This window comes from Melospiza melodia, chromosome 1 (assembly GCF_035770615.1).
Source record: "Melospiza melodia melodia isolate bMelMel2 chromosome 1, bMelMel2.pri, whole genome shotgun sequence".
NCBI classification, from domain to species: Eukaryota; Metazoa; Chordata; class Aves; order Passeriformes; family Passerellidae; genus Melospiza; species Melospiza melodia.
Window position 1 is genome coordinate 58933533 of NC_086194.1, and position 13507 is coordinate 58947039.

General features: G+C 42.1%; 1 protein-coding gene and 1 long non-coding RNA gene across 2 annotated transcripts; both read left to right on the forward strand.

The window, feature by feature from the left end:
* The first annotated feature begins 3609 nt into the window (after positions 1-3609).
* Positions 3610-5294, forward strand: LOC134429830 (putative STAG3-like protein 2). Its single transcript, XM_063177212.1, has 3 exons — positions 3610-3681; positions 4021-4144; positions 5111-5294. Exons 1-3 carry the CDS (start codon positions 3641-3643, stop codon positions 5204-5206), a joined length of 261 nt encoding a protein of 86 aa, XP_063033282.1. The 5' UTR covers positions 3610-3640; the 3' UTR covers positions 5207-5294.
* A 1188-nt stretch (positions 5295-6482) lies between these two features.
* On the forward strand, positions 6483-7595 carry LOC134429840 (uncharacterized). Its single transcript, XR_010030657.1, has 3 exons — positions 6483-6544; positions 6733-6786; positions 7165-7595. It is a non-coding gene; the product is annotated as an uncharacterized LOC134429840 (long non-coding RNA).
* The last annotated feature ends 5912 nt before the right edge of the window (positions 7596-13507 follow it).

Here is a 13507-nt window from a genome sequence, read left to right on the forward strand (position 1 = left end):
GGGGGCAAAATGGGATGGGGATGAGGGAAAATGGGGAATTCTGGGTCTGGAATTGGGGGGAAATGGGAAAAAATGGGATTGAGATGGGGGGAAATGGGGAAATACAGGGCTGGCATGGGGAAAATGGGGAATTTTGGGAATTGTGGGATTTGGGGCTGTGAAAAAAGGAAGTTTTGGGATTTTCAGGTGTGGTGACCTCGGAGATGTTCCTGGAGCTGCAGAACTCCGAGATCATCCAGAGGCTCGCAGAGACCTTCCTGCAGGTACTGGGGGATTTTCTGGGAATTTGGGGGGATTTTCTGGGAGTTTTCTGTGGAATTCTTGCTGTTGGCCCTGGAATTTTTGGTTTATTTTCCCTGGATTTTTTGTGTATTTATTTCTTTATTTAGATTTATTTCCAGGTCTCCCCGGAGTCAATTCTGTCTCTGAATTTTTGGTGTGTTTATTTGTTTACTTGGGTTTGTTTCCAGCCCTCTCCAAAGCCTCTTTGTCCCTGGATTTTTGGTGTCTTTTCACTGAATTTTTGGTGTATTTATTTATATTTATTTATTTGTTTGGATTTATTTGCAGCCCTCTCCAGAGTCCTCTTTGCCCCTGGATTTTTGGTGTATTTTTCCTGAATTTTTGGTGTGTTTATTTATTTATTTGGGTTTATTTCCAGCAGTCTCCAGAGTCCTTTTTGTCCCTGGATTTTTGGTGCATTTTCCATGGATTTTTTGGTGTATTTATTGATTTGTTTTTTTTTCCAGGCCTCTTTGGAATCTCCTCACTCTCTGGATTTTTGGTGTATTTAGTGATGTATTTGGATTCATTTCCAGGCCTCCCTGGAGTCCCCTCTCTCCCTGGATTTTTAATGTATTTTCACCAAATTTTTGATGTATTTATTTATTTATTTGTATTTATTTCCAGGCCTCTCTGGAGTCCCATTTGTCCCTGGATTTTTCATGCATTTTTCCTGAATTTTTGGTGTATTTATTTGTTTATTTAGATTTACTTGCAGGCCTTCCCATGTGCCCCCTTTCCCTGGATTTTTGGTGTCTTTTTTCTGGATTTTTGATGTACTTATTTATTTATTTGGATTTATTTGCAGGCCTCCCCAGAGTCCCCTCTCCCCCTGGACTTTTGGTGTATTTTCCCTGGATTTTTGGTATATTTATTTCTTATTTGGATTTATTTCCAGGCCTCCCTGAAGTCCTCTTTGTCCCTGGACTTTTGGTGTCTTTTCCTTGGATTTTTAGTGTATTTTCCCTGAATTTTTGGAATTTTTATTTATTTGTTTGAATTTATTTGTAGGTCTCTCCGGAGTCTTTTCTGTCCCTGGATTTTTGGTGCATTTATTTGTTTGGATTTATTTGCAACCCTTTCCAGAGTCCTCTTTGCCCCTGGATTTTTGGTGTCTTTTCCCTGAATTTTTGGTGTATTTATTTATTTATTTGGATTTATTTGCCAGTCTCCCTGGAGTCCCCTCTGCCCCTGGATTTTTGATGTATTTTGCTTGGATTTTTGGTGTATTTTCTGTGGATTTTTGATGTATTTATTTCTTTATTAGATTTATTTCCAGACCTCCATGGAGTCTTGTTTGCCCCTAGATTTTTGGTGTCTTTTCCTTGGATTTTTTTGTTGCATTTATTTATTATTTGGTGTTTTTAGGAGTCCCCACAGTACCCATTGTGCAGGAATTCCCATCCCTGGCACTGATTCCATTTAGGTTTGGACGGGTTTTGGTGTATTTGTATTTATTTATTTATATTTCTGTATTTTCCAGCACTCTCCACAGTACCCATTGTGCAGGAACTCCCATCCCTGGCGCTGGTTCTGGGTGGATTTTCGGTGGATTTTTGCTGTATAAATATAGATATATTTTATATTTTTATATTTCCAGGACTCCCCAGAGTTCCCTGTCTCCACGCCCAGCCGTCGGTGGCGCCGGTTCCGTGTGGGTTTCTGTGAGCTGCTGGCAGTGCTGGTGCTCCGTGGGCAGCACCAGGAGCTGCAGGACGCTTCCTCATGGGCTGCCTGCATTTATGGATAGATTTACGTTTACATTTACATTTACATTTACATTTACATTTACATTTACATTTACATTTACATTTACATTTACATTTACATTTACATTTACATTTACATTTCCAGGACTCCCCAGACTATCCATTGTCCATGACCTCCCCTCCATGGCGCCGGTTCCGTGTGGGTTTCTGTGAGCTGCTGGCAGTGCTGGTGCTCTGTGGGAGCTGCAGGACGCTTCCTCATGGGCTGCCTGCTCTCGTTCCTCACCTGCCTGGCCAACTCCCAGTGTGGCCCTTCCGCCACGCCGGCACCCTGGCAGCTGGGACTGCACCAATTCCTGCACTTTGCCTCTTCTTCCTGGTTATTCTCCGTTTTCCTTCTTTTATTCCTGATTTCCCCCACTTTTTTTTCTGATTTTTTTCCTGAATTTTCTCACTTTTTCCCAGTTTTTCCCATTTTTCCTCATTCTTTTCCCGTTTGTTTTTTCCAAGTTTTTTCCAAGGTTTTTCCTTGTTGTTTCCCTTGTTTTTCCTAATCCCTCATCTTCCCCCATTTTTTCCCCATTTTTCCCAGTTTTTCCCATTTCTTCACTATTTTTTTTTAATTTTTCTCCCGTTTTTTCCCGTTTTCCCCAGCCCTGAGGCTGATGAGCTCCCTGCTGGGAATTTCCTCATGTCTTCGCTGTTTTTTTCCCATTTTTTCACGTTTTTCCCATTTTTTCACCTATTTTTTCCCTTTTTACCCCATTTTTTCCCCATTTTTTCATCTTTTTTCCCTTTTTTTCCCGAACTCCCCATTTTTTCCCCCATTTCCCAGCCCTAAAGCTGATGAGCTCCCTGCTGGGAATTTCTGCCATGGTTTTTCCCATTTTTAACCCTTTTTTCCCCCATTTTTTCACCTATTTTTCCCATTTTTTAACCTTTTCACCCTTTTTTCCCGTTTTCCCCATTTTCCCCCCCAATTTTCCAGCACTGAAGCTGATGAGCTCCCTGGTGGAGGTGGTGCTGGGGGTGGGGCAGCAGCAGGAGAATTTTCAGCGCCAGTTTGGGGCAGAAAAGCGAAAAAAGCCCGGCCGGAGGGGCAGCGAGCGCCTCGAGGGACTCAGGGACAGACAGCTGCAGGTGGGCACAAAATGGGCTGAAAAACAGGGATTTGGGGCAAAAATGGGGAAAAAATGGGAAGAAAAGGGCAAAACCAGTGGAAAAAATGGGGGGAAATAGGGGGAAAATGGGGGAAAATCAGGATTTTGGAGGGTTATAGGTGAAAATTTGGGAATTTTGGGGCATTTTGAGTGGGATTTGGGGTGGATTTGGGGATATTGGGTGGATTTCAGTGAATTTTGGGGGGTTTTAAGTGAAAAGTTGAGAATTTTGGGAATTTGGGACTTTAGGGGAAAAGTGGGGGATTTTGGGGGCAATTTGGGGGATTTTAGGTGAAAAGTTGGGGGATTTTGAGAGAGTTTGGGGTGTGATTTTGTGGATTTTGGGGGGAATTTTGGGATATTTGGGAATGTTTGAGGATTTTGGGGCATTTTGGTGAATTTGGGTGGAATTTTGTGGGATTTGGGGAAATTTGGGTGGAATTTTGGGAATGGCAGCTGAGGGAGCAGCAGGAGGACCTGGAGCTGCTGATGAACACCATCTTCAAGGGCATCTTCGTGCATCGATACCGGTGAGAAAATGGGGAAAAGTGGGAAAAAATGGGGAAAAATCAGGAAAAACGGGGCAGAGGGGAGGTTTTGGGGGTCCAGGGTGGATTTTGTGGGATTTTGGGGTCAAAGAGGAGGATTTTGGGTGATTTTGGGTGGGTTTTGGGGTCAAAGGGGAGGATTTTGTGTGGATTTGGGGGATTTTGGGTGGATTTTGAGGGATTTTGGGGTCAAAGGGGAGGATTTTGTGTGGATATGGGGGATTTTGGGTGGATTTTGAGGGATTTTGGGGTCAAAGGGGAGGATTTTGTGTGGATTTTGGTGGATTTTGGGTCTGATGTGGGGAATTCTTTCCGGGACAGGGATGTGGCGCCCGAGATCCGCGGGATCTGCATGGAGGAGCTCGGGGTGTGGGTGAGGAAACTCCCCAGCTCCTTCCTCTCTGGCAGCCACCTAAAGTACCTGGGATGGACCCTGCACGACGAGGTGGGCATGGAAAATGGGGGGGAAAAACAGGGAAAAAATGGGAAAGAAAGAATTGGGAAGAAACGGTTAAAAAATGGAGAAAAATGGGGGAACATGGGAAATTCCTGGGGTCCTTCCTCACTGACAGCCACCTCAGGTACCTGGGATGGACCCTGCACGACGAGGTGGGCATGGAAACGCGGGGCAATTGGGAAAAAGGAAAAAATGGGGAAAGAATATGAAAAAATGGGCAAAATGGAGGAAAATGCGGAAAAAATGGAACAATGGGGAAAGAAAAAAAAAAAAAAAAAGAGAAATCCTGCAGTAAATTGGAAAGAACGATCCTGGGAAAAATGGGGAAAAAATCCCAGTAAAAATGAGAAAAAGTCTGGGAAAATGGGAAAAGAGTCCTGGGAAAAATCCTGGGGAAAAATTTGGGAAAATCCTGGGCAAAATGAGAAAAAATCTGGGGGAAATGGGAAAAAACTCCTGGGACAATGGGAAAAAATTAGGGAAAAAATTGGGAAAAAATTCAGAAAAAATTGGAATAAAATCCAGGAAAAATCCCAGAAAAAATAAAGGGAAAAAATCTGGAGGGAAAATCCTGGAAAAATCCAGAAGAAATGGAGAAAATCTGGAAAAATGGGGGAGAACCCAGGAAATCCTGGAAAAATGGAGGGAAATGCCACGAATTCTGGGGAAAATGGGAAAGACTTGTAAATAAATGGGGGAAAATGAGTTGGGAATGAAGAAAATTGAGGGAAAATGGAAAAATGGGGGGGGAATGGTGAAAATGGGGGGGAAAATTGGGGAAGAATTGGGAAGATGGTGGAAAATTGGGGAAAAATGTGGGAAAATTGGGGAAAAATTGGGTGGAAATTGGGGGGGAAAATGGGGCAAAATTGGGGAAATGAGGGGGAAAATGGGGGAAATGTGGAATTTGGGAATTTGGGCTGTAAAATTCCCTTTTTTTTTTTTTGTTTCCAGCATGGGGAGGTTCAGCTGCGCTGCGTGAGGGCCCTGCAGGGAATTTATGGAAACCCCTGGGGCCCCCCCGCTCAAGAGAGCCCAGAGCCTCAGTGAGAGCCGGATTTGGGGGAAAATGCGGGAATTTGGGAAAATCCAGAATTTACTGGGGGCAAAAATGGGAATTTGGGGGAGAAATCCTGAATTTGGGGGGAAAAAATCTGAATTTTAGTGGAGTTTGGAGGGGGAAAATCTGAATTTTAGGGGGCAAAACTCTAAAGTTGGGGAAAAAAAATCCGGGTGAAAAAAAATCCAATTTTGTGGGGCAAAAATCTGAAATTCGGGGGAAAAGTTTTGGGGAGGAAAAAGGGAATTGGGGGAGGGGAGAAAGTCTGAATTTTTGGGGGGGGAAAAATTTGAATATTGTGGAAAAAAAATCCAATTTTAGTGGGCAAAAAAGCCAAATTTTGGCAGAAAATAAAAAATTTTGGAGGGGGGGGAAAGAAACAAAAAAAAAAGGCTAAAAAAATGCCCTCAAATTTTGGGTTTAGAAAATGAAATTGTGGGTTAAACCAGTGGAATTTTGGTTAAAAAGCCCAAATTCTGCGGCCCCGGCCTGTCGGGCCCTGTCCATCCCCACCCTGAGCTCGAGCACTCTCAGGGAGAGCTCCCGCTCCTCCCCCACCTGCACAGCTACGGCAAAAACACACCCCAAAATCTGGGGGGAAAATTCCTGACAATCCAAAAAAACCTCAACATTTTGGCGTTTTTCCACCCCACATTGACGAATCCAGGAGGACTTGGGAGTCCTGGTGAGGAAAATTTGGGATTTTTGGGGGAAAATTTGGAATTTTGGCAGGAAATTTGGGATTTTTAGGGGAAATTTGGGATTTGGGGGGGTAATTCAGGGATATTTGGGGGGAGGAGTTCGGAAGATTTTTGGGGAGAAATTGGGATTTTCAGGGAGGATTGGGGGGGGGGATTTTCAGAGGTTTTTGGGGGGGGAAATTGGGGATTTTTTGAGGAATTTGGGAGATTTTTTGGGGGGGATTTGGATTTTGGGAAGAAATTTGGTATTTTGGGGGGGGTTTAGGGGATTTGGGGGACAATCAGAATTTTTGGGGGGGAAATTCGGGAGATTTTTGGATGGGATTTGGGATCTCAGGGCAATTTGATAAAATTTTGGGGGATTTTTGGGTGAAATCTGGGACATTTGGGGAACTTTGGGGGATCCTGGGAGGGATTTATGGAAATTTGGGCGAAAATTTGAAAGATTTGGGGTATTTTGGGGGGATCCTGGGTGGGAGTTTTTGGAGGGAGGGTCCTGGGATCAATTTTGGGGGGATTTTGGGTGAATTTGGGGGATTTTGGGTTCTTTTTTACCCTTCCCCCACCAGGCAGAGCCTGATGGATGAAGAGGAGGAGGAAGAGGAGGAGATCCCAAAGTGCTCCAAAGTGAGACCCCAAAAAACCCCAAAACCCCCCAAAAATTTGAAGGCAAAAAACCCCCAAAGTTTGAGGAAAAAAACCCCAAAAATTGGGGAAAAAAATTCCCAAAATTTGGGTTATAAAACCCTCAAATTTGGAGGAAAACCCCCAAATTTGGGGAATTTTCTCCAAAACAACTTCTGGGATTTCCCCAGAGATGCCTGAAGAAGGCCTGGAACTTTTTTGACACCTCCAGCTCCGACTTCAAGGTGAGATTTTGGGGATTTTTTTTGTTTTTTGTTTTTTGTTTTTTGTTTTTTGTTTTTTTTTATTTTTGGGATTCCCCAAAAATTTGACCCCAAACTTTGGCTCCTCCCCCATTAAATATGAACATTTGGGTGAATTTTGGGATTATTTGGGGTTTTCTCCCAAATATTTTGGGGTTTTCACCCCCAGATTTTCCAAGGATGAAACCCCAAAATTTCCCTTTTGTTTTTTGCCCATTTTTGGGTTTTTTTCCACCAAATTTGGGTCCCCAAATTAAATCCTAAAATTCTGATGGTTTGGGGCATTTTGGGGGGATTTTGGGTTTCTTTTTCTGTTTATCCAAAATATTTTGGGGTTTTGTCCCTCTCTTCTCTTTCTAGACTATCTGAAGCCAGAATTCCAAATTTCCCTTGGAGTTTTTTCCCATTTTTTGAAGTTTCCAGCCCAAAATTTCTCATTTTTTTCCCAGTTCAAATTCCAAAACCGTGCTTTTTGGGCCATTTTGGGGGGAATTTTTGGGATTTATGCCAAATATTTTGTGTTTCCCACTCCTTTATCTCCTTCCAGATTTTCTGGGAATGGAAATCCCAAATTTCCTCCAAGTTTTTCCCATTTTTTGCCCTTTTCATCCCAAAATCCAGTTACAAATTGAGCATTTTCAAACATTGTTTTGGGAATTGTTGGGATTTATACCAAATATTTTGTGTTTCCCACCCTTTATCTCCTTCCAAACTTTCTGGCAATGGAATCCCAAAATTCCTCCCCAGATTTTTCCCATTTTTTGCCATTTTCACCCCAAATTCCCCCAATAAAAAACTGCAGCAACTCCTTCGTTTCTGGACTCTTATTTTGGGAATTTCTCTGGAATTTCCTGGGAATTTCGGGGTCTTTTCCCAAAATTTTGGGGTTTCCCTTCCTGTATTTTCTGACCTCAGAATTCTCAATTTTCCACCCCTTTTTTCCCATTTTATTCCCATTTTACCCCAATAAAAACACCGACACCTCCCTTGTTTCTGGACCTTTTTTTTTTCCGGGAATTTCACTGGAATTTTTGGGGGATTTCTTGGAAATTTCGGGATCTTTTCCCCAAATATTTTGAGTTTCTGTTTCTTCTCTTCCCACGCTATTTTAGGAGCAGAATCCTGAATTTTCCACCCCTTTTTTTAACCTTTTTTTTCCCGTTTTCCCCCATTTCCCCCTCAGTGAAAACACCGTCACTTCTCTCATTTTAAAGTGGTTTGGGTTTTTTTTGGAATTTCACTGGAATTTTGGAATCTTTTCCCAAGTATTTTGGGATTCCTCCTCTTTCTTCATTTCCCCACATTATTTTAGGAATAGAATCTGAATTTCCTCTCCTTTTTTTTTCCTTTTTCCTGCAATATAAACAGCGACACTTCCACTACTTCTGGGCTGGATTTTTTGTGGAATTTCACTGGAATTTTTTTGGAATTTTGTGGTCTTTTCCCCAAATATTTTGGGTTTCCTCTCCCTCTCCTCTTCCCATGCTATTTTGAGAGCAGAATCCTGAATTTTCCACCCCTTTTTTCCCTCATTTTGTCCCCAAAATTCCCCAATAAAAACAGCAATACCTCCCTCATTTCTGGGCCATTTTTGGGGGGAATCCCACTGGAATTTCTTGGGAATTTTGGGGTCTTTTCTGGAATACTTTGAGATTCCTCCTCTTTCTTCATTTCTCACATTGTTTTGGGAATAGAATCCTGAATTTTCCACTCCTTTTTTCTCTATTTTTTCCCGTTTTTCCCCCAGTAACAACACCGACACCTCCATCGTTTCCGGGCTGTTTTTTTCGGGATTTTGGCAGGAATTTTGCAGGAATTTCACTGAAATTTCCCTGGAATTCCCCATTTATGGCAGAAGGTTCTGATATCCGCAGCAGGCGGGAGTCGCCGTGGCTCAGGTGCTGCACCCAGCGCTGCCCCGGGGCCCCCGAGAGCCGCGGGAGCCGCAGGTGGGGCCCCGAGCAGGAACAGGAACGGGCTGGGGCGTGAAGGAGCCGCAGGCAGGGCCCCGAGCAGGAACAGGAACGGGCTGGGGCGTGAAGGAGCCGCAGGTGGGGCCCCGAGCAGGAACAGGAACGGGCTGGGGCGTGAAGGAGCCGCGGGCAGAGCCCCGAGCAGGAACAGGAACGGGCTGGGGCGTGAAGGAGCCGCAGGCGGGGCCCCGAGCAGGAACAGGAACGGGCTGGGGCGTGAAGGAGCCGCGGGCAGAGCCCCGAGCAGGAACAGGAACGGGCTGGGGCGTGAAGGAGCCGCGGGCGGGGCCCGGCCGCAGCCGCCAGCACCGCCTCACAACGGGAACCTTCGGCTGCAGCAGGAGTTCTGCAAGTATTTGGGATTTTTTGGGGTTTTTTGGGAATTTTTTGGGAATGTTTTGGCAATTTTTCGCCATTTTTTGCCAATTTTTGCTGATTTTTCTGGATTTTTTTGTGATTAATTGGGGGTGTTTTTAGGATAATTAGGGTATTTGGGGATTTTTTGGGAAGTTTTTGAGGGATTTTTGGAAATTTTTGGGGAATATTTGGGGTATTTGGGATATTCAGGATTTATTTTGGGAATTCTGACCTTGAAGACAGCTGAGAGTGCCCCTGGATTTTGGGGATTTTTTTGTGAATTTTTGGGGAATTTTTTGTGAATTTTTTTGGCTCATGGGGGGATTTTTGGGAGGGATTTTTGTGGAAGGATTTTGGGGAATTTTTGAGAATTTTTTGGGGAGTCCTTACCTTGAAGAGGGCGGAGAGCTGGGAGCCCCCCAAAATCCCAAAAATTCTCTTGAGGTTCCAAAAAAAAATTCAGTTCAAAATACCCAAAAATTCACCCAAAACCCCTCAAAATTCACCCAAAATTCACTCAGATTCTGCCCCAAATATGAGATTAATTCCCAGAATTTCCCCCCCATATCCTAAAATTCTCCCCAAATCCCAAAATCCCAAAAATTCCGCTTCAAATTCCCTCAAAAATCACCCAAAACCCCTCAAAATTCACTGGAATCTCTCAAAGTTCCCTTGGATTCCTCACCAAATTTGGGGTTCAATCCCAAAATTCCACCCTAAATCCCAAAATCCCCCAAAATTCCATGAAATACCAAAAATTCCCACAATCCCCTCTAGGTTCCTGAAAAATCCACTCCAAATTCCCTAAAAATTCACCCAAAATCCCTCAAAATTCTCAGACTCCCCCTAAAATCTGAGATTCATTCCCAAAATTCGGGATTCAATCCCAAAATTCCACCCTAAATCCCAGAACTCCCCCTCAAATCCCCAAAATTCCACCAAAATCCCTTTCAAATTCCCTAATTTTTTTATCATTTAACCAAAATTTTCCTAAGTTTTCCCCCACTTTTTTCCCAAAATTTTCCCAAAATTCCCAATTTTTCCATTAAGTTCCCCCCAAATTCCCACATTTTCCCCCAAAATTTCCAGTTTTTCCAAAATTCTCACGAATTCCAGAATTTCTCCCCAAGATCCCCAAGTTTTCCAATTTTTCCCCATTTTTAAAAATTCTTTCCTAATTTTTCCTCAATTTCTCACGTGGGGGGAGGGGCAGCTCCAGCTCCAGCACCTCTTCTGGGGGAGGGGAGAGAAAAATCACAAAAATGGCCCAAATCGCTCACAAATGACCCCAAAAATGCCCCAAATTTACCCCAAAACTGACCCAAAAAATCCCAAAAATGCTCTAAAATTTATCCAAAAAATGCCCCAAAAAAATCCCCCCAAAAAAGACCCCAATAATGGGAAAAAGACCCAAAAATGTCCCAAATTTTACCCCAAAATGCCCCCCCCCAAAATGACCCGAAAAGACCTAAAAATGTCCCCCAAAAATGCTCCAAAATTTATCCCAAAAATGGGCCCAAATGACCCTCAAAAATCCCAAAAGTGCCTCAAAAACGGCCCAAGAAGACCCAAATTTGGGGGAAAATGACAAAAAATACCCCCAAAAAATGCCTCACAATTTACCCCAAAAATGACCCCAAAAAATGTCAAAAATGCCCCAAAATTTATCTGAAAACTGGCTCAAAAAATGCCCCAAAAATCCCTAAAAATGGCCCAAAATTTATTCCAAAAATGCCCCAAAAGATCCAAATTTGGTCCAACATGACAAAAAATGCCCCAAAAATAACCCAAAAATGACCCCATAAATGTCCCCAAAAAATCCCAGAAACGCCCCAAAATTTATCCCAAAAATGACTCAAAAATGGCCCCAAACCTCCCAAAATTGCCCATAAAACCCTCAAAATGACCAAAAATGGCCTTAAAATGACACAAAATGATCAAAATTCAGTCAAGAATAACAAAAAACAACCCCAGAATATCCATAAACAGGCCCAAAATTAACCCAAAAATGACCCCAAAGGGCCAAAAAAAGACCCAAAAAGTCCCAAACAAATCCCCAAAAAAATCCCAAAAATGCCCCAAAATTGACCCCCAAAAGTGGCCCCAAAAACACCCGAAATACTCAAAAATGGCCTCAAAAATTGTCCCAAAATCGCCCCAAATTTACTCCAAAAATGATGTGAAATTACAAAATGCCCCAAAATTATTCAAAAATGCCCCAAAAATGCCCCCAAAATGCCCCCAAATGACCCAAATTTGGTCAAAATGACAAAAAATGCCCCCAAAATAACCCAAAATTTGACCCAAAATTTACCCCAAAAATGGCCCAAAAAGTTCCTCAAAAATCCCTCACACTTTTCGACCAAAACTGACCCCAAAAGACCCAAAAATTCTCCAAAATCGATCCCAAAAATGTCCCCCAAAACGGCCCCAAAAAACCCCCAAAATGACCCAACAACATCCCAAAGAATGCCCCAAAAAGTCCCAAAATTTATCCCTAAAATGACCCCCAAAATGACCCCAGAAATTACCCAAATTTGGTCCAAAATGACAAAAAATAACCCCAAAATAACTGAAAATACCCGAAACTGACCCAAAATTTACCCCAAAAATTGACCCCCCAAAAAACCCCCCAAATGCCCCAAAATTTATCCCAAAAATGACCCAAATTGGCTCAAAGATGCCCCAAAAAAAAAAAATCCCAAGAAGGACTCAAAAAAGTCCCAAAAATGTCCCAAATTTGACCCCAAAATGCCCTGAATTTTGTCCAAAATGACAAAAAAACCCCGAAATACCCAAAAATGACCCAATATGACCAAAAAATGACCCGAAAATGCACCCCAAAAATTCACCAAAATTTACCTCAAAAATGACCCCCAAAAATAATCCAAAATTTACCCCAAAATCTACCCTAAAAATGACCCAAATTTGGTCCAAAATGCCACAAACTGCCCCAAAAATGATCCAAAATTTACCCCAAAAATCACCCAAAAATGACTTGCAAAAAATTCCAAAATTGTCCCAAAATTTACCCAAATAACGACTCAAAATTGACCGAAAAATCCTCCAAAACTGACCCCAAAAATTGACCGAAAAATTACCCCCAAAAAATCCCCAAAATGACCCAAAATTTATCCCAAAAATGTCCCCAAAAGAACCAAAAACTTGGCCCAAAAAGACCAAAAATTTACTCCAAAATGAGCCCAAAAAATCCCACAAATGCCCCAAAATTTATCCCAAAACTGACTCAAAAATGCCCCAAAAAATCCCCAAAAGTAGCCCAAAATTTACCCCAAAAAGACCCAAATGTGGTCCAAAATGACAAAAAATAACCCACAAATAACCCAGAATACCTGAAAACAACCCAAAAATCCCAAAAAATGCCCCAAAATGACCGCAAAATTATCCTAAAAATGACTCAAAATTGACCCAAAAATGCCCCAAAATTTATCCCAAAAATGGCCCAAAAAAACCCAAAATTACCCCCAAAAATCCCCAAAATGACTCAAAAATCTACTCCAAAAATGACCCAAAAAATCCCACAAATGCCCCAAAATTTATCCCAAAACTGACTCAAAAATGCCCCAAAAAATCCCCAAAAGTAGCCCAAAATTTACCCCAAAAAGACCCAAATGTGGTCCAAAATGACAAAAAATAACCCACAAATAACCCAGAATACCTGAAAACAACCCAAAAATCCCAAAAAATGCCCCAAAATGACCGCAAAATTATCCTAAAAATGACTCAAAATTGACCCAAAAATGCCCCAAAATTTATCCCAAAAATGGCCCAAAAAAACCCAAAATTACCCCCAAAAATCCCCAAAATGACTCAAAAATCTACTCCAAAAATGACCCCAAAAATCCCAGAAATGTCCCAAATTATATCCCAAAACTGACTCCAAAAATGCCCCAACAAATCCCCCCAAAATAACCCTAAATCACCCAAAATTTATCCCAAAAATGGCTCCAGAAATGACCCCAAAAGACCCAAAAATAGCTCAAAATTCACCCAAAAATGGCCCAAAATTTACCCCAAAAATGGTCCAAAAATCCCAAAAAATGCCCAAAAATGACCCCAAATTTATCCAAAAAATGACTCAAAATTGACCCAAAAATGACCCAAAAATTTACCCCAAAAAATCCCAAAAATGCCTCAAATTTTACCCCAAAAAAGACCCAAATTTGGTCAAAAATGACACAAAATACCCCAAAATAACCCAAAATACCCCAAAACAACCCAAACATGACCGAAAATTTACTCCAAAAAAATCCCAAAAATGGCCCAAAAAGACCCAAAATTTACCCCCAAAAATCCCAAAATGCCCCAAAATTTATCCCAAAAATGGCCCAAAAAGACTCAAAAATTACCCC